Source organism: Pristiophorus japonicus, chromosome 1, assembly GCF_044704955.1.
Source record: "Pristiophorus japonicus isolate sPriJap1 chromosome 1, sPriJap1.hap1, whole genome shotgun sequence".
Lineage (NCBI taxonomy): Eukaryota > Metazoa > Chordata > Chondrichthyes > Pristiophoridae > Pristiophorus > Pristiophorus japonicus.
In genome coordinates, this window is record NC_091977.1 from 300,521,362 (window position 1) to 300,546,913 (window position 25,552).

Genomic DNA, 25,552 nt, shown 5'->3' on the forward strand with positions numbered 1-25,552 from the left:
CAGTTTCACCAATCAATTTGCACCAGCGTAACTCACTTAGTTACGTTTTTTTTTAAGGTTCGTTTTTTTTTCAAAAGGGGGCGTTGCCAACCACCTACGCCAGTTCTGCCCATTTAGGCAACTTTGGCCAGCTAATAGTTACGCCACTTCTACTTAGGCCAGCGTATGTGGCCACTTGAGAAAACTCTTGCGGAGCGTTAAAGAAATCGGCGCAGGTAGATACATCGGAGGCCATTCAGCCTGGGATAGGGGTGGGAAGCGGAGAGAACCTGCACCTAAACCAACCAAGCCTTACCCGTAGCAATGTTTGCAAACAAAAAGTACTAACAATTCAATAAGAAATAAAAAATTGAAGTCCTACCTTCATCTTCAAATTCGGCCCTGGAAGGCAGCGGGGCTGCGGGAGGTCACTCGGCCTGGGCTAGAGGTGGGACAATGCACCGGGAGGCCACTCAGACAAGGCTAGGGGCGGGCAAGAGAACAGATAGTGCTCCTGACTGCCGGTGATTTCTATCAGTTCTCCTCCCCGCCCCTAGCCTTGGCTGAGTGGCCTCCCGGTGCGATCGATCTCTTAAAATTTCTAAAAGATAAGAACATAGAACATCAGAAATAGGAGTAGGCGTAGGCCATAAGGCCCCTCGAACCTGCTCCGCCATTCAATAAGATCATGGCTGATCTGATCATGGACTCGGCTCAACTTCCCCGCCCGCTCCCCATTACCCCTCATCCCCCCCCATTACCTCTCATCCTCCCCACCCCCCATCACTCAAGAAACTGCCTATTTCGGTCTTAAATTTATTTAATGTCCCAGCTTCCACAGTTCTCTGAGGCAGCGAATTCCACAGATTCACAACCCTCAGAGAAGAAATTTCTCCTCATCTCAGTTCTAAATGGGCAGCCCCTTATTCTAAGATCATGCTCTCGAGTTCTAGTCTCACCCACCAGTGGAAGCATCCTCTCTGCATCCACCTTGTCAAGCCCCCTCATAATCTTATACGTTTCGATAAGATCGCGCCTCATTCTTCTGAATTCCAATGAGTAGAGGCCCAACCTACTCAACCTTTCCTCATAAGTCAAGCCCCTCATCCCAGAATCAACCTAGTGAACCTTCTCTGAACTGCCTCCAAAGCAAGTATATCCTTTCGTAAATATGGAAATCAAAACTGCATGCAGTATTCCAGGTGTGGCCTCACCAATACCCTGTACAGCTGTAACAGGACTTTCCTGCTTTTATACTCCATCCCCTTTGCACTAAAGGCCAAGATTCCATTGGCCTTCCCGATCATTTGCTGTACCTGCATACTATCCTTTTGTGTTTCATGCACAAGTACCCCCAGGTCCCGCTGTACTGCAGCACTTTGCAATCTTTCTCCATTTAAATAATAATTTGCTCTTTGATTTTTTTTCTGCCAAAGTGCATGGCCTCTCACTTTCCAACATTATACTCCATCTGCCAAATTCTTGCCCACTCACTTAGCCTGTCTATGTCCTCCTCACACATTGCCCTTCCTCCCATCTTTGTATCATCAGCAAACTTGGCTACATTACACTCAGTCCCCTCTTCCGAGTCGTTAATATAGATTGTAAATAGTTGGGGTCCCAGCACTGATCCCTGCGGCACCCCACTCGTTACTGATTACCAACCCGAGAATGAACCATTTACCCCGACTCTCTGTTTTCTGTTTGTCAGCCAATCTTCTCTCCATGCTAATATATTACCCCCAACCCCGTGAACTTTTATCTTGTGCAGTAACCTTTTATGTGGCACCTTGTCAAATGCCTTCTGGAAGTCCAAATACACCATATCCACTGGTTCCCCTTTATCCACCCTGTTCGTTATATCCTCAAAGAATTCCAGCAAATTTGTCAAACATGATTTCCTCTTCATAAATCCATGCTGACTTTGCCTGACCAAATTTTGCTTTTCCAAATGTCTTGTTACTGCTTCTTTAATAATGGACTCCAACATTTTCCCAACCACAGATGTTAGGTTAACTGGTCTATAGTTTCCTGCTTTTTGTCTGCCTCCTTTTTTGAATAGGGGTGTTACATTTACAGTTTTCCAATCTGCTGGGATCTCCCCAGAATCCAAGGAATTTTTGTAAAAAAATCCCTGCTGCTACTTCTCAAGACCCTAGGATGCAAGCCATCAGGTCCAGGGTATTTATCTGTCTTTAGTCCCATTATTTTACTGAGCACCACCTCCTTAGTGATTGTGTTAAGTTCCTCCCCCCCCCCCCACCCCTATAGCCCCTTGACTATCCACTGTTGGAATATTGTTGGTGTTCTCTACCGTAAAAACTGATACAAAATACTTGTTTGGAGTTTCTGCCATCTCCATGTTCACCATTACTAATTCTCCGGTCTTGTCCTCTAAGAGACCAACATTTACTTTAGCCACTCTTTTTCTTTTTATATACCTATAGAAACTCTTATTATCTATTTTTATATTTTGTGCTAGTTTACCTTCGTAGTCTATCTTTCCTTTCTTAATCATTTTTTTAGTCATTCTTTGCTAGCTTTTAAAAGCTTCCCAATCTTCTGTCCTCCCATTAGTTTTGGCCACTTTGTATGCCCTTGTTTTTAACCACACCGGGAGGCCACTCGGCCAGGACTAGGGGCAAGCAGGAGAGCTGATAGTGCTCCTGCTTGCCGGTGATTTCTATCAGCTCTCCTGTCTGCCCCTAGCCCAATAAAGGAGGCAGAATAAATGCAGAGACTTTCACCTAAAGGAGCCCAGCAACACTCCTAAGGGAGGAAGAACATCGCCACGCTCTGAAACTGACAGCGAGCCCTACATCAATTGGGATTGTTATTGCAGACTCGCAGCGCTACTGCTCATGTGCGGACATCACCAGCGGACTCCACTGCGCATATGCAGACGTCCCGGCACATTTTCCAGCGCAGAATGTAGGCTCCACCCCCAACTTGATTGGCCACGCTGTGCGACTGCAGTGAAGACGCCGGACAGCAGCCAAAGTTGCAACATTTTTTTTTGCCGCACCTCAGAACGTAGCTAAGCGGCACAACTCCGATAAATGCGCTGAAAAACGGGCTCTGCCAAAATTGAGGCCTATATTTCCAGAGTCAGTGGCTGATCTGACTCTGGAGCCCAAAGGTGAGAGACCTGGGAGAAGACAGTCTTGCACCAGTTGGGTTTGACACCACATATGGTGTAACTTCAGTGCGTAGTTAAAAGCTTGATTTTAAAAAGTTGCTTGGATTCTTTGGATCTGTCAGTCGGGAGCTGCAGTATTTGATTCCGCTAGTTAGCACCTTGTTTGTACGGCCTCACTTCACAGGAATTCTGTCCAGGGAAGAGCTTTGTGTATGCATGGCTACAAGTATTCCTGGCTGCTGGTCTTAACGAATCAAGTGGTTCAGCTAACTCCATCAGATAGCTTCTATACTAATGCACTTTACGAGATGCAGTGAGTTAAATAAAAATGGGTGCGATATTTCATAAATAAGCATTGAATTCCACAGCTGATAAGTTTTTGGTCATTCTTCCCATCAGTGTTCTTCTAACCAGGCTTCGCTACAGAATGAGCATAAAGTGAGATATCCCTGCTTTTTCCCCAACAAACTCCACATGATTTTCATTTGTTTGCCATACCAATTTGGATTTAAAACACAAAATGCATATATATTTATTATACACACACTACTGCAATGTGGCACTAGTTCTAAGCACAAACACTAAATATTTAGCAAGTTGATCAAATAATGAGATCTTAATCCCAGTGCTTTAATTAGTTTAGAAATAGTATATTGCCTACTAATGGTATTTGCAGGCTTCAGCACGGAGGAAATCTTTTATATTTCAGCTATTGACTTTCTCAGGTAATGGGCCTGAAATTCCGATGTCCCTGGTTCGAACAAATTTTCTACGGACCCGGGAAGGCATCGGAAAAGCGGGTTTCAGCGTGCAATGCGCATGAGCTGAAAACCGGCTTTTCCGATCTGCCAAGTTTCTGGCTTAACAGATCTCGTGCATATCGGGAGCGAGGACACTTGCAGGGCAAGATTTCCGATATTTACGAATATCTTGTCCTGCAAATGTTCTTTAAAATCTTGCGTCTGAAAAAGCAGGTGTGTAGCCTACTTTTACTGGCGCAAGTGTTTAAAAATACACAAACATTTTAAAATAAAGTTATAAAAACACATTTTATTTTTAAAAACCCTCCCACAATGGTAAGTTTATTTTAAGGCTTAATTAAAAAACTTAAAAAAAAAAAGTCAGGACATTTTTAAATTTAAATGAATGTTAAATATGTAGTTTATTTTCTATTTTTTATTGTGTTTTGGGTGTTTGGCGGGGTGTTTCTCATTCATAGTAATAGGAGTTCCAGACTTACGGAACTCCTATTACTATGAATGAGAAAATATACTAACCTGATTGGCTGCTGTCTCTAGCTCCCAGCCTGCGCACGTCCCCATGTGCACGCACTGCGACGCACAGTCACGAGAGGCCTCAGGCTCGAAAGTTCGAAAAGAGCGCATCTTTTTTCCCTATTTCACTCGTTTGCCCGCGGGAAGACCTCAATCGGAATTTCAGGCCCATTAATTCCTGCTCATTCAACATGCCATTTGATTTGTATAATTTAAGTAATGCTTGTATTAACGCAAAATAATCCAAACTTTCTTTATGATAGAAGCAGCGTTGCATGGCTTGTTGGGAGCGCTGACAAGCACACCATACAGTCCCACACAACATCTTGAGCGAGAGCAGGCTCTTGCCAAGCAGTTTGCTGAGATCCTTCACTTCACTCTACGATTTGACGAACTTAAGGTAAGCAAAGGTGATTGTGCAGTGGTATGCTGGGATTGCACACTGAAGCAATAATGTGTTGTATAGTGGGTTGGCTCATGCTTGGTTTCTTTTTTATACTCTTTTCCCCCTTCCCACACTCCCTTTCATGTCACTTGATTCTTGATCTGTGCTATGCTGAGCATAGCAGCTCTGCGCAGAAGCCACAAAGTTTCCATGCGAAGGGGAGGGAAAAATCACCTTCAAGTTGCCGGTCACAGGAAGCCCAGGAGCAGAGAGACTCTGCTCTTGTTAGGAGATATTTGTGATCCAGTAGAAGGTAAAATACATTGGGGAAGGAGCAGATGGTGCCCTTAATTTGAGTGCAAATATTCTCAACTTTCTGGCAGCTTAAACTTAACATTGTACTAACTTTCAACAGCTACTTAGACTCAGCTTGGCCAATTTGAAAATACGTTTTTTTTTTACAGTACTAGAGCTAATTCAATTCTATTAAAGAAGCAGAACAAAATTTTTTCAAATTACATATTCTTTGAATAATCCAACTTTTGTGCAACTCGATGTAGTTGCCACTATTTTGAAGTGTGACTATTTTGTGGTGAGTTGCAGAAATCTGTTATCCTAAGTATACCCAGGATAGCTGTTGTGCTCCATTTGTCCTTGTGTGGAGCAGCGAGATTAGATACAAATGAGAAAGTGTTGAATTCAGCCTCACTGTCATCCTGTGTGTGTGTCAAAACTGGAGAAGTGTAAACACGTGGCAGGAGGGACAAAGGAGGAGGAAGTCTTTTGAATGCTATTCAGTTAATGGAATTTCATAGGATAATGCAGATCCTATTAAGTGCATTTATTTTCCAAAATTCCACAATGGTTTTATGCAAAATATTCGTCATATCAATTCAGAGTTTCCAATGATTTTATTGGAGGATCGGGGGGTTGGCATGAAAGACACAAGTTCTTGAAATCATAAAACGCAAAATGTGATCAAGTTAATACTTGTTCTGTGTGAAATATTTTCTTAATGCTAACTATGACCATTCACTACCTAGACATTCATGGAAATAACAGTCACATTTTGTTGGAGACATTCAGTAATGCCTCTTGTATTACTTTCGCACCTTGCACTTTATTGAATTAAAAAAAAACGCAAAGCTCATTTCATTTATTCTACAGATGACAAATCCTGCTATACAGAATGACTTCAGCTACTACAGGAGAACTTTAAGTCGTATGAGGATCAATAATGTACCAGTAAGTCAATTATTTTTCCCCATATGAAGTTCACTCTTCTTTGGTAATTATTTCAATTATTTATACTTTGAAGAATGGAAGTAGCTCAAAATGTGGTCTGAAAATGAACTCCATATTTTGATATGTTATAATTTACTGAAATGACAAGCTGATGTGTTCTGCCAAGACAAAGTGCTAAATTTTGTCACATCTATGCATTGATTGACAGTTTTGCAAATGGTGACATTACTTTCACTGTCAACTTGGTATTTAATTTAGATGCTTTTTAAAAAAAAAAAAGACCAGGTTGGGACCTGTGTATATTGAGAATTATGCTAACATTGTAACTCAAAATGCAAAACATGCTCCTCCATTGGCAGTCGTGCCTTCAGCTGCCTGGGCCCTAAGCTCTAGAACTCCCTCCCTAAACCTCTCCGCCTCTCTACCTCTCTCCTCCTTTAAGACGCTCTTTAAACTTTGCCTCTTTTATCTGCTTATGTGGCTTATGTCAAATTATGTTTGCTAACACTTCAATGAAGCTCCTTGGGATGTTTTACTACGTTAAAGGCGCTATATAAATGCAGGTTAAACAACATGTAAAACTCTCTGGGGACTGCGCTGTATGATGATTTACAGTGTCATGCTCAACCTGCATGATTAAATAATCAAGCCATTGTGCCCTTTTAACTTGTTCATTAGTACAAACCTTCTGAGACTCTCTAATAAATGATGCAATCCTGTGTGGCAAAACTACATATTCTATCTGATTAAGTAGGCAGTTATCAACCAATTTGCTGCTATGGCCTTTGTCCTTATCCAACAGGTATGAAGATCTTGCTGCCTGTTTGGATGAGGGCAGGGTTTGCAGGGTGGATGATCAAACTAACCATGGCACCGTGGTACAAGAGACCATTTAAGTGGGGAGAGTGAAAAGGAATGTTGAAGAGGACAGTATAGTCAGGGAGATAAGATACTGTTCTCTGCAACTGCGACTGGGAGTTCCAAAGGCAGTGTTGCCTGCCAGGGTTAAGGATATCACCTCGTGGCTGGAAAATAATTTGGAGTGGGAGGGGGAGCATCCAATTATCGTGCTCCATGTAGAAACCAACGACATAGGTAGAACTAGGAATGAGGTTCTGCCGAGAGAGTTTGAAGAGCTAGGGTCCAAATTAAAACGCAGAACCTCAAAGATAATCTCTGAATTGTTACCTGAGCCATGTGTAAATTGGCAATGGGACAAGCAGATTGGAGAGTTAAATGCATGGCTCAGAGAGAGGCGTGAGATGAAGGGGTTTCGATTCATGGGGCATTGGCACCATTCCATTAGGAATGGTGCCAATGCTCCATTGGCATCTCCACTTAAACCGGGCTGGGACCAGTGTCCTGGTGAATTGAATAATTAGGGCCATAGATGTGGCTTTAAACTAAAAAGGGGAAGGGAGGGGTCAGGTGAGGGGAAATTTAGAAATCTAAAGAGAAACGTTAAAATATGGAGTAGTGTAGCGATTTGGGTAAAGATGAGCAGAGTGTGACAGGAAGGGTTCGACGGGCCGAATGGTCTTCCGTGCTGGAACCATTCTATGATTCTATGATAAGGGACAGAGAGATCATACTATGATAAGTATTTCATTCTCAAACCCAGTGCGAAATTCTCAGTCCAAAACTAGAGTCTTAAACTTAAAGCCAATTATATAGTTATGAGGTGCGAGTTGGCTAATGTAGATTGGGAAATTAGATTAAAAGATATGACCGTAATAAGCAGTGGCAAACATTTAAAGAAATAGTCCAAAATTCTCAATGAATATATATTCTATTGAGAAATAGAAACTCCACGGGAAAAGTGATCCATCCGTGGCTAACTAAAGAAGTTAAGGATAGTATTAGGTTAAAAGAAGAGGCTTATGATGTTGCAAAGTATAGTAGTAAGCCTGAGGATTGGCAGAATTTTAGAAACCAGCAAAGGAAGACCAAAAAATTGATGATGAAGAAAATAGAATATGTGAGTAACTTGCAAGAAATATAAAAACAGATTATAAGAGCTTCTACAAGTATTTTAAAAGGAAGAGAGTAACAAAAATAAGCATTGGTCCCTCAGAGGCTGAGACAGGAAAAATTATAATGGGGAATAAGGAAATGGCAGAGACTTTAAATAAATATTTAATATCTGCCTTCACAGTAGAAGACATAAAAAGCATACTAAAAATAATGGGGAACCAAAGGGTTAATTAGAGCAACTTAAAAGTAATTAAGATCAGTAGAGAAAAAGTACTTGAGAAACTAATGGGTCTAAAAGCTGACAAATCTCCTGGACCTGATGGCCTACATCCTAGGGCCCCAAGTTTCGTCCCGCGGCGAAAACGGTGCACCTCCGAGCTGGGCACCTGTTTTTCGTGCCGAAAACTGCGCCTAAAAAAAAGTCCGATATTCTCGAGCTCCTTGGAGCTCGATGTCTGCTTGGCGCAGCGTGCTCTTCGCAGCAGGGGGCGGAGCCTAACACTCGCGGCGATTTTCTAAGTAGCAGGGGGCGGGTACAATTTAAATTAGCCTTCGTGGTGCCGGCAATCCTGCGAGTGCGCGTTGGAGTGTGCGCGCACGCGCAGTCTTACACAAACATTGGCACTCGGCCATTTTTAAAAATACTTCAGAAAAAGTGAAGATTTGTTTCTTGGACCCCTGCAAAGGCTTGTAATTTAATTTTTTTTGATATTTCTGTGTGTGAGGGAGTGCTTTTAGCAGCACTGCTGAATAAATCACCTGCTGAAATCAGTGAGTTCAGCTTTTCACTGCTAAACTTGCAGAACTGGTGCTGCATTGGTGCATGCAAATTAAGGACTGTGTGTTTGGAGAAATAAGAGTGCCAATTCAACTTTGCAATAATACGTGGTGTTGACAATGCAGCACCCATTCTGCAAATTTAAATATAAAACTGTCGATGTGGCTGCCTCTCCCTGTCCAAATGGCCTCAGTTCCCCTCACAGCTCGAAGGCTGCTGCTGTATCTTCGGCTGCCGGCCAGCCACTGACGCCGCTGATATCCTATGGCCGAATGGCCTCACGTCCGTCCGCTGCTGATTCTTTGGCTGCCGGCCAGCCACTGACGCTGCCCCTAAAGCGTGGCCGAATGGCCTCAAGAACCTTAATGAGCTGCGTGTGTCCTGCGTTGATTCTTCGTCTGCCGGCTAGCCACTGAAGCCGCTGCTATCTCACGGCTGAATGGCCTCACATCGGTCCGCTGATTCTTCGGCTGACGGCCAGCCACTGATGCCGCTGATATCTCATGGCCGAATGGCCTCGGGTTCGTCCGGTGCTGCTGCTTCGCGGCCAGCCACAAAGAGAATGAAGGCCTGCCTCAAGCACTGCAGCTCAGCTCGAAGCTTGCTGCCGCTGCCGTCGAGACACTGACGCCACACCGCTGCCTGTCTCCAACATGAAAGGCCTGCCTGAAGCACTTTCACACAAGTAGGAACATGGTTTATTTAATCTTTTCTTTGCTTATAAATTTTTATTCAGGTTGGATTTATTTGTATAATATTTGTATAAGTATAACTAAGGATTGATTGTAGAATTTAATGACTTCCCTTCCCACCCTCTTTCCCCCCCCCCCCCCCCCCCACACACCTCGTTCCCTACGCCTAATTTGTAACCTACGCCTGATTTTCTAAAGTGTAGACAAGGTTTTTTTGAGCGTACAAAAATTTTCACTTACTCCATTCTAAGTTAGTTTGGAGTAAGTTTTCACTCACGAAACTTTGAAATCAGGTGTAAGTGGCTGGACACGCCCCCTTTTGAAAAAAAAATTCTGTTCCAAAGTGAAACTGTTCTAACTGACTAGAACTGGAGCAAACTAAATGTCGAGAATTCAGATTTCTAAGATACTCCGTTCTACACCAGTTGCTCCTAAAAAAAATCAGGAGCAAATCATGTGGAAACTTGGGGCCTAGGATTCTAAAATAGGTGGCTGCAGAGATAGTGGTTGTATTGGTTGTGATCTTCCAAAATTCTGTAGATTCTAGAATGTTCCCAGTGGATTGGAAGGTAGAAAATCTAACTCTGTTATTCAATAAAGGAGGGATGGAGAGCGAGAACAGGGACATAGGGCTAGTTAGCCTGACATCAGTTGTCGGGAAAATGCTGCTATCCATTATTAAGGAAGTGGTAACAGGGCATTTAGAAAATGATTAGGTGGAATCAATGTGGTTATGAAATGGAAATTGTGTCTGACAGACATATTAGAGTTTTTTGAGGATGTAATCAGCATGGTAGATAATGGGGAACCAGTGGATGTTGTATATTTGTATTTCCAAACAGCATTCGATAAGGCTCTATATAAAAGGTTGTTACGCAAGATAAGGGCTCATGGGATTGGGGGTAATATACAGGTTGGACCTCTCATGTCCGGCACAATCTGGTCTGGAAACATCCGTGGTTCGGCATTAGTTGGGCCTGAGGGAGAGGAGGGTTTATAAAAAAAAAAAGAACACCAAACCAGCGTGTTAACCACCGCTGGGAGCGGCTGTCAGTCAGTGAGTGTGTGCAACGATTGGCTGGAGCAGCTGTCAGTCAGTGAGTGTGTGCGCGGGTGCTGAGGGAACCGCCCACAGGCTGGCAACATGTGCGCACACACACACACACACACACACACACACACACACACACACACGAGCCCGGGCGTTGTCGGCAGATAAGCCTAGGCTAGGTGTGACCTCCCATGGTCCGGAAAATTCTCTGTTTCGGCATCGGTCAGGTCCCAAGGGGACTGGACCACAGAGGTCCAACCTGTATTAACATGGATAGGGGATTGGTTAACTGACAGAAAACAGAGAGTTGGATAAATGGGCCATTTTCAGATTGGCAGGCTGTAACTAGTGGGGAGCACAAGGATCAGTGCTTGGGCCTCAGCTATTTACAATCTATATTAATGACATAGATGAAAAGACCGATTATAATGTATCCAAGTTTGCTGACGATACAAAGCTAGAAAGAAAGATTTATATAGCACCTTTCATGACCACTGGACGTCTCAAAGCGCTTTACAGCCAATGAAGTACATTTTGGAGTGTAGTCACTCTTCTAATGTGGGAAAGTAAGTTGCGAGGAGAACACATTGGGCTAGAAATTCATTTTTTGATGATAGTGGTATTTTTTTGCCAAAAATACTGCTATCACTCCGCTACTCTGCAATAAAAATCGGTGTTGCATGAGGATTTGTGGCGCAAACCGCAAATTTTCTGCAACTTTTCTCCAAGGCTGATACCACTGCGAGAGAGGGTGGAAAACACCCCCCAAAAATTGCAAAAAATAAAAAATCACAAAATATTTACAAGACACTTAACTATCGAATCGCTGCAAAAGACTTAAAAAAATATATAAAAGTTAACTTGCCTTTTTTGCAGTTCCAAGGGTTTTCCCTGGCGGTTTTTTGCATCCTAACTACGGGTGCGTTGTGAGCCAAATTTTTGTCGAAAACGCTATTTTGAGTCTTGCATGCCAGCGGTCCACTCCCCAGCGGTACTTAAAAACTACCGGCGCAAGACGTCTCCGAATTTCCCAGTTCACCCTTTTTCGCCAAAAACGGCGAAATAACGCCGAAAAACCGAGCGTAAGGTTGGTGAGTTTTTAGGCCAAAGATGCTGCAAAGGGATATAGACAAGTTAAATGAGTGGGCAATAAGGTGGCAGGTGAAGTATAATGTGGGGAAATGTGAGGTTATTCACTTTGGTAGGAAAAGTAGAAAAACAGAATATTTTTTAAATGGTGAGAGACAATCAAATGTTGGTGTTCAGAGAGATTTAGGTGCCCTCGAACAGGAAACACAGTTCGGATGCAGATACAGCAAGCAATTAGGACGGCAAATGGCATATTGGCCTTTTATTGCAAGGTGTTGGAGCACAAGAGTAAGGCAGTCTTGCTCCAATTGTACAGGGCTTTGGTGAGATCACATCTGGAGTATTGTACACCGTTTTGCTCTTATCTGAGGAAGGAAATACTTGCCTTGAAGGCAGTGCCACGAAGTTTCACTAGATTGATCCCTGGGATGCGAGGTTGTCCTATGATAAGGCGTTGAGTACATTGGGCCTATACTCTCTGGAGTTTAGAAGAATGAAAGGGGATCTCATTGAAACATAAGATTCTGAGGGAGATTGACAGAGGTTGTTTCCCCTGGCTAGAGAGTCGAGAACTAGTTTCAGGATAAGGGGTCGGCCATTTAAGACTTGAGATGAGGAGGAATTTCTTCACTGAGGGTTGTGAATCTTTGGCGTTCTCTACCCCAAAGGGCTGTGGTTACTGAATATGAGTATATTCAAGGCTGAGATAGTTTGTTGGAGTTTAAGGGAATCAACAGATATGGAAATCAGGCAGGAAAGTGGAGTTGAGGTCGATGATCAGCCATGATCTTATTGAATGACGGAGCAGGCTCGAGGGGCCGTATGCCCTACTCGTGCTCCTAATTCTTATGTTCTTATGGGTGGAACTAAATGGATTGCTCTTTGAAATGCTGGCGCAAACTAGATGGGCCGAATGGCTTCCTTCTGTGCTATACCATTCTGTGATTCTCTCCTGGCTAAATCTGGTTCTAACCCTGTTTCACCTGAAGTGGTTTACATCATTCAGAACAATGTTCATAATTGTATTTGTCATTCTGAGAGATTTAGGACAAGCACATCAAGCTTGCTTAGGTGAGAGACCGTAAATGTTGGAATTCAGAGGGATTTGGATATCCTTGAACACAAACCACAAAGTTAACATTCAGGTACAGCAAGAAATTAGGAAGGCAACTGGTATGTTGGCCTTTATTGCAAGTGGGTTGGAGTATAAAAGTATGGAAATCTTGCTACAATTGTACAGGGCTTTGGTGAGACCACACCTGGAGTACTGTGCACAGTTTTGTTCTCCTTACCTAAGGGAGGATATACTTGCCTTAGAGGGGATGCAACAAAGGTTCACTAGATTGGTTACTGGGTTGAAAGGATTGTCCTATGAGGAGAGATTGAGTAGATTGGCCCTATACTCTCTGGAGTTTAGAAGAATGAGAGATGATCTCATTGTAACATATAAAATTCTTAAACAAGGTAGATGCTGAAAGGCTATTTCCCCTGGCTGGAGAGTCTAGAACTACGGGGTCATAGTCTCAGGATAAGGGATTGGCTATTTAGGATACGATCAGGAGTTTTCTTCACTGAGGGTTGTGAATCTTAGGAGTTCTCTACCCCAAAGGGCCATGGATGCTGAGTCATGAGTATATTCAACACAGAGAGAGAGATTTTGGGGCACTAAGGGAATCGAGGGATATGGGGTTGGGGCGGGAAAGTGGAGTTGAGGTAGAAGTTCACCCATTATCTTAATGGCAGAGCAGGCTCGAAGGGTCATATGGTCTATTCCTGCTTCTATTTCTTATGTTCTTATGTAATAATTTATTGATGCTGATTTTCAGTTCTTCTGTCGCCTGATTCTTTTACGCTCAATTATTACATTAGTTTAGTGTTCATTTTTGTTCAGCATCCGTTCTTCTCCCTCTTCTCATCTTTTCCCACGCGTCAGTTGTTAAATTATTGCTTAGCTTTCTCTGGTAGTCATTACACAATGCCAAATATGCAAGGCTATAATGGTTCAGTATTAATTTTATAAGCATGATAAATATTCACAGTAGTATTTGTGGTTCTGACAAATGCAGGTCAAGCACCAACTTGCTTTCATTTTTATGTTAAATGCAACACACTGATATTTGTGTCCTGCAGCACTACATGTGCACCAAACCATAGGCCCCATTTCTATTGTAATCAACTAGTTGGAGATGTGTTATTACGTTTCAACTAGATAATTAGATATTAAAGTTTCAGATAACCAGAGCAACAACTACATGGAGAGAAATATTCTCATTTCCTAATAATGATTGATAGATACTGCTGTTTTATTTGTAATATTATTTGTCTTGGTAACAATTCTAGGACACCTCAGATTTGGGAAATGGGTATATTTTCTCTCTGTCTTTATTTTGAATTGATTAGTCCTAACATTTTTGAGGAGAAGTGCCACTTAAAAAAGCCATATTTCAGAATGTATTTTTAGATTACTCGAGTGGCCTTAAAGACTGATCTTTTTAGTTCGGAGCCAGGTGCATAAATTTGTATGAAATCTGTAAATTGAGGAGTTTAGAGGATAATAAATGTTGCATTACCGTTGTATGTTTCTTGTATTTTAGAACAAAACTTTGCAATTGATGCATCATTTCACATAAAGCTCAGCTTGTAGCGTAACGAGGAATAAGAACTAATGTTGCTGAAATGTTAATACCACATCCCTGTTCTTTATAAATAGGCAGAAGGAGAAAATGAAGTAAATAATGAATTGGCCAATAGAATGTCCCTGTTTTATGCTGAAGCAACTCCAATGCTGAAAACCTTGAGTGATGCCACAACAAAATTTGTTTCTGATGTAAGTATAAAGATGTACCCTGATTTGCCCACCGTTTAAGTAGAGAATAAGACTTTCTGTTCTATTTTCTATTCATTGCCTGAAGGACTGAAATTCATTAAATTACATTCTATACTTTATAGAATTTCACAAATATGAAGTTTAAAGCTAGTACAGTGTTTTGATACAAATAACCAAAAACACTTCTCCCCCTCTTTATCCCTTTTGTAGAACAAGTCTCTACCCATAGAAAACACCACTGACTGCTTAAGCACTATGGCAAGTGTATGCAGAGTTATGCTGGAGACACCGTGAGTAGAACATAATATTTCTTATTGGTAGTTGTTTCAGAGGGGTAAAGTATTAAAGATATGTGGCCACATCTTGTTGGCTAGGGGCATCTCGTGGCATGGTGCATTAGTTAGACTTTATCCTGCACTCGTCAGCTTGAATATACTTTGCGCTGTAACTTGCTGGATGTGCAAGCTGATAACGGCGTAGCAAGGGCAACGGGACATCTGAGACCGCAGTGAAAGTAGGACCAACAGTCTGTCTCCTTAATCAAGGAGATTTGAGAAAGAAACAGAGGAAGAGGAGGGTAAATTAGAGTCAAATCAGGTATAGAAAGAGAAATAAACAGCGAAAGAAAGATGGGATTAAGAGAGAGAGAGAGAGAGAGAGAGAGAGAGAAAAGAGACAAAGGAAAATAAATAAATAAAAATTACATTTGAATTTAAAAAAATCTCGAGACTCTTTCCTGCATGCAGTAAATTGTTAACAGTTTAAATTGTTCCCTTTCCGAGCCAGAGAGATTGATTGGCAGTCACTCACAATTACCACGTCATTCAAAGGGTATGTAGGCTGTTAATTATGAGCCCTAACTTTCTGCAGCGAGTTTGATGTGCAAATCCAGCAAATTCTTAAAAATAACTGGGAGGCTAAAGGATGAGATGCCATTTGTTCGAGGCAAACGGTGGAGTGTGTAAATCGACCAGCAAATTTTGGAAATTTGCAACTCACGACGTAGCTCTTAATCCCTTGAATTTGCTGGTCGATTTGCACAGTAATAACAGTTATTTTCCAGTAAGATTTGGCCCCTTATATCCATGTTTGAGGGATTCTATGTAGAAATGCTGCAAATTGGCTGCCGAATTTCCTACATTGCAACAGTGACTACACTTCAAAAGTACTTTATTAGCTGTAAAGCACTTTGGGGCGCCCTGAGGTCGTGAAAGGTGCTATATAAATAAAAGTTATGTAGATTTTTTGGGACTGATTCATGCATATGAAAATCCAAACTGTTAAAAATGTGACCAATATGACATCAGTGTATGCCGGGCAGGACTCCATTAAGAAACCTTCCTTAATTGAGGAAGTTTAATATCTAGGTTGTAATTCACTGGTGGGCTTTTCTCTTTGCTGTCTACTTGGAGTATTTCTCATTTCAGATTTTTTAAAAATTAATACAATATTACTGCAGAAAAATGTTAAATATTTAAATTACTACCAGGAGCAGAAAGGGGCTATGATCGAGGCATAGTTGTCTATCTTTTAACTTCTAGTATTGACCCACAAGTCTAAGTTTCTGGTATTGACAAACTATGTTCTAAGTTTCCCGTTATCAAATTATAATGTTCAAAGGATAGGTTTTTTTCAACAATTTTTCCTTTAATGGCTATTTTTGGTTTGCTCATTACATTTGGTGAATATATTTAAACAAATTCTTAAGCTGTCAAACTTTACCACAATTTTTGCCTGATGAAAATTATAATGCTTTAGTAATTCTTGCATACCTACCGATGTTTGATTTGATATACTAGCTAGCCTGATCCAGTCTAGACCAGCCCAACATAACCGTGAGATAAGGGCCCTCAAATTGCGGTGTCGTTGATCCCATATTCTGAGTATGCATGAAATCTGGATCTTGCGACCTCTCAAAGTACACTTTGACAGGCCATCGCGGGGGTCCGAAAAAGCAATCATTGCCACAGAATTGGGCTATTTGCCCAGCAATTGCCCACGTCAGTCTTACGGTTGATGCAAGCAGGCATTGGGCCTATTTGTATTAGCGTAAGGGGATATCTAAAGCTTAAATTAAACAATTTAATCTCCTAAATTGTGCACATACAATTTATTAAATGAGTTTCAGCAAATATTGACCTGGATTATAGTCTTAATGATGTATAAAATTATCAAAAAATGTAAGTTTTGTTAAGGTTGGTGCAAGAAGAAACTTAAGAATAAAATTTCAATTCTGTGCATTGTATAATTATTAGATTTAGGGATATCATTAGGGAATTTCCTTAGTAAATGATTGAAGTGGAATTCTCCTTTGTTATTGGAGGACCGACCTACGTGATCCCAGGTATGCTTTTGCACTGCCTACGTTCCTGGGATCCGTGGGTCATTACGTTGCTCTCCGTCTCGAGGCCTGAGACCGCAACTTTTCGCAGCCTGAGAGCCAGGAGGTACTTTCGTAATTGTTTCACGAGTCGGAGGAGTACACCCGAGGTATGCCTCCGAACGCAATTTCTAGGCCAAGGTAATTGGATATGCAAGCTAATTAGCCGAAAAGTTTTCCACAATTACTGATAAATTGGTATATGGTAATATGGCAACCTTAAAAAAAGTGCAATTGAACAATACAATCGTATAAATTAATGTCTGGTGTATTTCTTTCATGGGCAGGGAATACAGGAGCAGATTTGCGAGTGAAGAAACGGTATCATTTTGTCTGAGGGTGATGGTGGGTGTCATCATTCTTTATGACCATGTGCATCCAGTTGGGGCATTTGCCAAAACGTCCAAAATTGATGTGAGTTTATCCTACATTGCATTATGCTATTAAGCTGTTATTTTCACGTATTGATAAAGCATTTGTATTTGGCAATACTCTGCAGCATGAGTGCCAGCCTAGCAGGTAAATTATTCCTTCATGGTTTTATTTTTTTTAATAATAAAAGATACATTTCTAATTAGTTAAAGTAACAAAACTAGGCTTAATTATTTGTAAATATATATATGTAAATTTACACCGAGCTACTTAAATAATCGTTGTGAATCTGTCAAAATTAATATTACATCTATTCAATTTTTCCTACAGATGAAAGGTTGCATAAAAGTCCTAAAGGATCAGCCTCCAAATAGTGTAGAAGGCCTTCTGAATGCTCTCAGGTAATTAGAAACATTCATGGCCCTTTCAGATTCAGGTGTAAACAATCCGAATTCGCAGATTGACCCACTTAGTAAGGGATTTGAATATCTAATAATGAAAGTGCCATTCTGGCTACCAGATTTAATTTATTCATGTTAGAAGACTTGGGGGTCGAAATTCGGTTTCTTACGCCGCCCGTTAGCACCGAAGAGTAAGTACTTAACTGTCGATGGCGACCAGGTTCCTGGTCTGTCGGGAAATTTAATTGGGCGGTGGTGGCAGCAGCAAGACGTACCACTGCACGCTTTACCGCCATCCATGGTGTCGTCATCGAGCTTGCACCGCACCCTTGCTGCCGCCGCTGGGAAATTAGGTGAGTATGGCGGCCTTACCGGCAGGTGTCCGTACAGCCTGGGAAAGGTAGTGGGATATCGGGTATCCTGGGCGGTAGCGTCCAGGGATCAAGGTAAATGTTTATTTTTTTAGCATTTAGGTATTAATGGGACCAGTGGGGAAGTGTGGGTGAGGGAACGTGTTGGAAACTTTTTTTCCCCTTTTTTTTAAAACTCGCATGCCGGCAGCCTACCGTCACAAAATTCAGTAGGTCTCCTGAGCTGTCGCTCTGTTGGCACCCAAGGATGAGTGTGCAACGCCACTTTTGGCGCTGCTCTTTCATCTTTGGGCGGCAAAACTGAATTTTGCAGTTTGAGGCAGCGCTTGGCGTTAAAATCAGCACTCAGCCGCTGACAGCACCTCAAACGGCTGGACCGAATTTTGACCCCTTAATATTAAAAATATTTTGTATTTGGGCTTTAAAAAAAAATAAGAAAAATGTTTTAAAAGTTGTATTTTCAAACACACAAATTGTGGAACAATATTGATAATTTACAATTTAATACATTTTTATAACATAGCACTTCACACATTGCAATTATGTATTATTCATAATTACTTGTTGCACAATGTTAGGTTCCACACAGAAACATAGAAAATAGGTGCAGGAGTAGGCCATTCGGCCCTTCGAGCCTTCACCACCATTCAATAAGATCATGGCTAATCATCACCTCAGTACCCCTTTCCTGCTTTATCTCCATACCCCTTGATCCCTTTAGCCATAAGAGCCATATCTAACTCCCTCTTGAATATATCCACAGTTGAGCCACATGTACACTGATGATACCTAGCCATACCTCACCACCACCTCTCTCGATCCCTCCATTGCTTTTGTCTTGTCAGGCTGCTTGTACAATTGGATGAGCAGAAATTCCCTCCAATTAAAGATTGGGAAGACCAAAGCCATTGTCTGCGGATCCCGCCACTATCTCAGTTTTCCAAACACCAATTCCATCCCCCTCCCTGGCTACTGTCTCAGGCTGAACCAGACAGTTAGCAACCTCGGCATCCTATTTGACCCTGAGATGAGCTTCCGACCTTATATCTTCTCCATCACCATGACCGCCTGGTTCCACCTCCGTAATATCACCCGTTTCCGGCCCGTTTCATCCCTTTGGCAGCTGAAACCCTCATTCAAGTCTTTGTTACCTCCAGTCTTGACTATTCCAATACTCTCCTGGCCAGCCTCCCATCTTCTGCACACCATAAACATGAGCTCATCCAAAATTCTGCTGCATGTATCCTAATTCGTACCAAGTCCCGTTCACCTTATCATCCCTGTGCTCACTGACCTACATTGGCTCCCGGTCCACCAACGTCTTGAATTTAAAGTTCTCATCCTCCTGTTCAAATCTCTTCATGGCCTTTCTCCTCCCTATATCTGCAACCTCCTTCAGTCCTACAACATTCTGAGAACTCTGCGTTCCTCCAATTTAGGCCTCGTGCATCCCCAACTTCCTTCATCCCACCATAGGTAATTCTGCCTTCAGCTGTTTAGGTCCTAAGCTCTGGAATTTCCTCCCTAGACCCCTCCACACCTCTCCTCCTTTAAGACGCTCCTTAAAACCTACTTCTTCGACCAATTTTTAGTCACCTGTCGCAATGTCTCCTACCTTGGCTTAGTGTTAATTTTTGTCTGATTACGCTCTTGAAGCGCCTTGGGATGCTTTACTACATTAAAGGCAAGTTGTTGTTGATGGCAGTCTTGCAAGTTTAACCATCGTTTTGCAATAGAAACAGGGCGCACTAAAATTTGTTTTCATGTAACTTACATAAGATAACATTAGAAATAGGAGTAGGCCATTCGGCCCTTTGAGCCTGCTCTGTCATTCAATAAGATCACGTCTGATCTTCCACCTCAACTCCATTTTACTGTACTATCCCCATATTCCATAATTCCCTTAATATCCAAAAGAATTATATTTCTTTAAAAGAAGCATCATCAAATACAGGATGTACTTGCATGTCATTATAGTAAGGACCAACTGTCTCAAATTATGGCCGAAATGTAGTTGGCTAATGAATAACCACTTGCATTAATGTAATGCCTTTAATGTAGAAAAAATGTTCCAAAGCGCTTCACAGAGGCATAATAGGCAAAACTGGATGCCAAGCCAAAGAAGAAGACATTAGGAAGAAAGGGTGACTAAAAACTTGGACAGAGATGTGGGTTTTAAGATCGTGACGAGGGAGTGGAAGAAGCAGAGGTATATGGAGGGAATTCCAGAGCTCGGTGGCTGAAGACATAAACCGTCGAAGAGGCGTGTCGGGAGGTTGGGGTCAACGAGGCCAGAGTCAGGAGCACAGAGAGTTTACGTAGGGGGATTGTAGTGCTGGAGGATGTTGCAGAGGGCTGAGGCCATGAAAGGATTTAAACATGAGGATAAAAATTTTAAATTGGAGGCATTGGGGGAACGGGCACAGAAGGTCAGTGAGAATTGTGGTGATGGGTGAGCGGGACTTGGTGCAGGATAGGATTGGGCAGCAGAGTTTTGAATGAACTGATGTTTACAGAGGGTGGAGGATAGAAGGCTGGCCTGGAGCGCATTGAAATAGAGTATGGCAGTGACAAAGGCATGGATAAGGGTTTCAGCAGCTGGTAAACTGAGGTAAGGATGGAGGCAGATGATTTTACAGAGGTGGAAAGAGGCAGTCTTTGTGATGGAAAGAATATGGGGTCAGAAGCTGAACTTGTAGCAGAATAGGATGCAAAGAGTCTAGTTTAGCGGGGAGTGAGATGGAAATGAAGGCAAGAGCACGGACTTTGTAGTGAGGTCCAAAGATGATGCCGCTCTTGCCGGTGTTTAACCGGAGGAAATTGCGGGTCATCCGAGTGGATATCGGCTAAGCAGTCTGGCAGCACAGGGGCAGTGGAAGGGTCAAGAAAGGTGGTGGACTGGTAGAGTTGGGTGTCAATTGCATTGGGGCAGCCTCATGAAAAGGAGGAGGCCAAGAATAGATCCTTGGGATACTCTAGAGGTAACGGTGCAGGAGTGGAAAGAAAAGCCATTGCTGGAGATGCTGCAGCTACGTTTGGATAGGCAAGAGTGGCACCAAAGTAGGGCAGTCCTGGTGAGCAGAACAGGGGAGAAGTGTCCGAGGAAGATGATGCGGCCAATCATGTCAAAGGCTGCAAAGAGGTTGAGGAGGACAAGGTAGGATAATGCACCATGTCCACAGTCACAAAGGATGTGACAGGAGCAGAATCATGATTGGAGAGACTCAGACATGGAGATGGGCACAGATTTTGGAGGTGACAACACTTTTGAGAAGGGAGAAGGGAGAAGGGAGGTTGGAGATGGGGGCGATTGTTTGCAAGCTCCAAGATCAAGGGTAGAATTTTTCTTTTAAAAAGGGGTATGATGACAGCAATTTTGATCAAGCCTTGTATCTTTGATGTGCTGGTTCTTGAGAAGCAATCTGATAGTGTAAATGCATATAATCTACAGCATCGAAACAAGCCATTTGCCCAATTGGTCTGTGCTGGTGTTTATGCTCCACACGAGCCTCCTCCCACACTACTTCATCTAACCCCACCTGTATATCCTTCTATTCCTTTATCTTGCATGTACTTATTTAACTTCCCCTTAAAGGCAGCTATGCTATTTACCTCGACTACTCCTTGTGGTAACAAGTTCCATATTCTAATTGCTCTCTGGGTAAAGAAACTTCTTCTAAATTCTTCTTTGGATTTAGTGACTATCTTATATTTATGGCCCCTAGTTTTTTGAAACCCTTCCACAAGTAGAAACATCTCTACGTGTACCCTATCAAACCTCTTCATAATCATAAAGACCTCTATTTGGTCACCCCTCATCCTTCTCCTTTTGAGAGAAAAGAGCCACAGCATGTTCAGACATTGTTCTATTATGTGGAAAGGATATTATTTTATTAAACCATGTTAACTTTATCCGTGTACGATTGTATAATACCTCCATACAAAATAATATGTCCTTATGTCTTGAGATTAATTCAGCTAATCTGAAGCATTGTTTCAGAGATGTGACATTCTGGTTTCCAGGTACACCACCAAGCATTTGAATGATGAGACTACCTCCAAGCAAATTAAGACAATGTTGCAGTAAAGCATAGCAACAGAGCTGGCTACAGAGGACAGTATTCTGCAATGATTGAGATGCACAGATATGTTTTTAATGTTTAAAGAATGCAACTGCTTTTTTCTTTGTTTTTTAAAATGTGTTTCTGCTCTTAAAAAAAGCTAAACTTATTTTCTGTGCCAAACTCTTAAAAGACGATACATAAACAGTGCAAAAAGTGTTTACTTTGTTTCACTTATGAATGAATGAATGGATGGTCATGGAGCACATTGGCAGCTACTATTCACAAGTTGGGTGTCTTTGTATGTGTAAGGAAATTCAGTAACTTGGCCTAAAAGACAAAGAAAATCTCTGTTCCGTTTCGATTGATTAATATTTAATACAGCTTCTGCATGACAAAGCCTTTTCATGCCGTGTGAAACTTCAAAAAAGTCATTTCCTATCGCAGCTTTATCATGTGCATCCATTAAAAAATTGAACAGATGTTAAATTAACTATATATGTTTTATTGTACAAAAAGGTACCTAGCACAACGGACTACAAATTATAATACAAGTCTGTTTTGTTAATACTTCAGTTTGCATTGACTCATTTTGTACGAGTGTATGTAAGTTTAACATTCATTAAACTAACGTTAAACTGTGATGTGTGCGTAACAGATGCGTATGCATGTACATGTAAAATGAACAGCTGTTGGTCAAATAAAATGAGCTTTTGTTTTTCTAAAACCGGACTCTTGAACTTTGGAATATTTACATTTTTTTCTGATCATCACCTCACACTTTATTCACTAAATGACTACAAACTTACCCTTTTGAATTCTAACTATGCTCTATATCTATCTACCATATCCTTCACATATGTTACACTATTCAACAAAAATAAAAATGTATTCATTTAAACTGATTAGTATTTTCTCCATAAAAGAATAGTTAAAAATCTGAACACAAATATTTGGTACTCTGGATGCTCACATGGAACGTGATTCATGTAAAAATGTATTGCAAAATATTCAGCAGAAATACGCTCATCATTATGGAAATTTGGTTACTTGACTGTGGTCTTCTGCAAACAACCTGACAATACAGCAGATATCATAATTCACTGTTATTGTAATAGCAACCTTATGTGAAATTCCAGCAAAGCAGATTAAAGCTACAACTAGATAATGTACTATCGTTGTCCATGTGAATTTGATTCTACGGCTCTCATCTGTTGATTCTCTGGAGCATTAGGAGCCTGAGGACATAAAATGGAACAAGGAAAGTTTATTAAGTCCATTCCTCCCATAACCCATATTGAATTTGTGTTAAGGACTCTACTTGTTCAGCCTACTGTGGGAGACATCAATCATGGGCAGTAATTGGTAACTTGTTAAAGATCGATAAAATTTCTCTTTGAGCTAATAGGATAATCGAGTGAAACTCCAGCTAACAACCAGCACTATTCCACTCTGACCACTTGCATTCCACATATGGAGGTGCATTTAATATCGTCAACAGCGCAAGCACCAATGTGTGATGTGAAGTATGTGACTGTAGATTTACTGTTGCCCTTACAATCCTCAATTTAATTCCTAGCCACTGAATCCAGACAATCTCATGGCACCTTCCTGTGCAAGCGCAGGAGATGCAACACCTGCCCTTTTACCTCATCCCTTCCCACTATCCAGGGCCCCAAGTACTTTTTTCAGGTAAAACAACGATTTACTTGTACTTCTTTCAATTTAGTATATTGTATTCGCTGCTCATGATATGGTCTCTACATTGGGGAGACCAAACTCAGATTAGGTGATCGATTTGTGGAACACCTTCGTTCAGTCCGTAAGCGCGACCCTGAGCTTCCGATTGCCTGTCACTTTAATTCCACTTCCATTCCGACATCTCCATCCTCTGCCTCCTACATTGTTCCAATGAAGCTCATGCACTTTACAGCCTTCTGGACTCAACATCGAGTTCAACAATTTCAGACCATAACCTCTACCCATATTTGGCTCCCCACCCCCGCCCCCGATCTTATGTAATTTTTTTTCTCTCTGTCTCCAATGACAGCTGGTAATTATTCCGCCATTCACACCCTATCTAGATTAACATTTTTCTAACTTCTACCATTACCATTTCAAGTTGGCCCATCATCCCTTTTGTCTCTCTAATCTCGCCTGTCTTCCATCCTATCACAGACCTTCCCTTTTGTTTTTTCTTCCCCCTCCCCTTTCAGTGCTCCTTAAGAATCTGTTCTTTTCGAACATTTGCCAGTTCTGTGGAGAGAAACTGTTTCCTCTCCACAGATGTTGCCTGACCCGCTGAGATTTCCAGCTTTTTCTGTTTTTATTTAAGATTCCAGCATCCACAGTATTTTGCTTTTGTATTAATGTAGTATTAACTGCTCCTGGTCCATAATTTGTTTCAGAGAGCTTGCTGATTTGGGCGTAGGTTAGCCGGTGGTGTGGTACCTAGTCCGAGGGCTGATGCAGATATATAAAGGAACAGTCAAATTTAACAGGCAAACCGTAAGATTTGTGACTCATTTGCTGTACGCAGACTGAGTGCAGTGCTAGCAAAGCAGACCTGCTAGTTTTTCTGATGCTGCAGTGGGACGGCAACTGCATGAAATAGTGAAAAGGAAAGTTGCCTTATTTGGCATTGTAGAGAACCACATTGACCACAGGAGAGCAGTCAACAGAAGGTGGTGGTACAATATGCCATTTATGTCTAGCATCTAATTTGCAAAATAATAATTTTTATTTATATAGTGCTTTTAACGTAATAAAATGTCCCAAGGCGCTTCACAACAATTTTACAACACGTTAGATATTGACCATTGAGGGAAAGAGAAAAAGCGTAAGAAGGAAGTGTAAAAAAGGCTAAAGACTCGGGTCCGAAGCTGCAGCCAAAATGCGCACGCAGATAGACACTGGCGGAAAAAAACCCAACAAAAATTCTAATTACATTGTAATTAATACAATAAGCCGTATACAATAGTAAAATCAGTATAATAAAGATTAATTATAATGAAACAAAATTAAATAATATATACCATAATTATAAATTAAGTTTAAAATTAGAAAATCAGCAATTGAAGCAAATTAAATCAATTATTAGCTGTCTTTAAGATTCATTCTCTGTCCAGTGATTCAATTAATCTGGAAGAACCAATCACTGTCCTCCATCTTTGTGATGTCATAATACTTTTTATTTCTCATGTCCTCTTGATAGGACCCGCAATAGCTCCAGCCATGAGCTGTCTCCGTTGTCAGGGAGACACTGATGTTTAAATCTCCCTCCAGCTGCTCCAGACTCGCACTGCCTCCGTTGTCAGGGAGACGCTGAATAGCTAAAGTAAGGTAACGAACCAATATCTTCTATAAAGTAGGTCAGCAAAGTATGCTTGTCACTTTTTGTTTCTTTACATTGTTCCATACAAGTCACTGAAACTACCTTATAGATGTGTGACTTTTATCATCCATGCATTTACTGTAGCAGGGCACCAATTCTGGCTACAACTTATCACTGATCTGCTTGCACATGGATGTCTT

At 41.5% G+C, this 25,552-nt stretch overlaps 1 protein-coding gene across 16 annotated transcripts in view; it reads left to right on the forward strand.

The window, feature by feature from the left end:
• The window catches only part of fam49bb (family with sequence similarity 49 member Bb), a 253,404-nt gene extending 230,661 nt beyond the window's left edge, over positions 1-22,743 (forward strand). For 15 of the 16 annotated variants that reach the window (XM_070888514.1, XM_070888524.1, XM_070888517.1 and 12 more), the window contains 7 exons: positions 4,656-4,792; positions 5,945-6,022; positions 14,317-14,433; positions 14,644-14,723; positions 17,101-17,227; positions 17,516-17,586; positions 21,981-22,743. In XM_070888514.1, coding sequence (XP_070744615.1) covers positions 4,656-4,792; positions 5,945-6,022; positions 14,317-14,433; positions 14,644-14,723; positions 17,101-17,227; positions 17,516-17,586; positions 21,981-22,044 — 674 coding nt within the window. In that variant the 3' untranslated portion in view covers positions 22,045-22,743. The remainder of the gene's footprint in view (positions 1-4,655; positions 4,793-5,944; positions 6,023-14,316; positions 14,434-14,643; positions 14,724-17,100; positions 17,228-17,515; positions 17,587-21,980) is intronic. The other variant, XM_070888528.1, reaches the window with a different exon arrangement.
• The last annotated feature ends 2,809 nt before the right edge of the window (positions 22,744-25,552 follow it).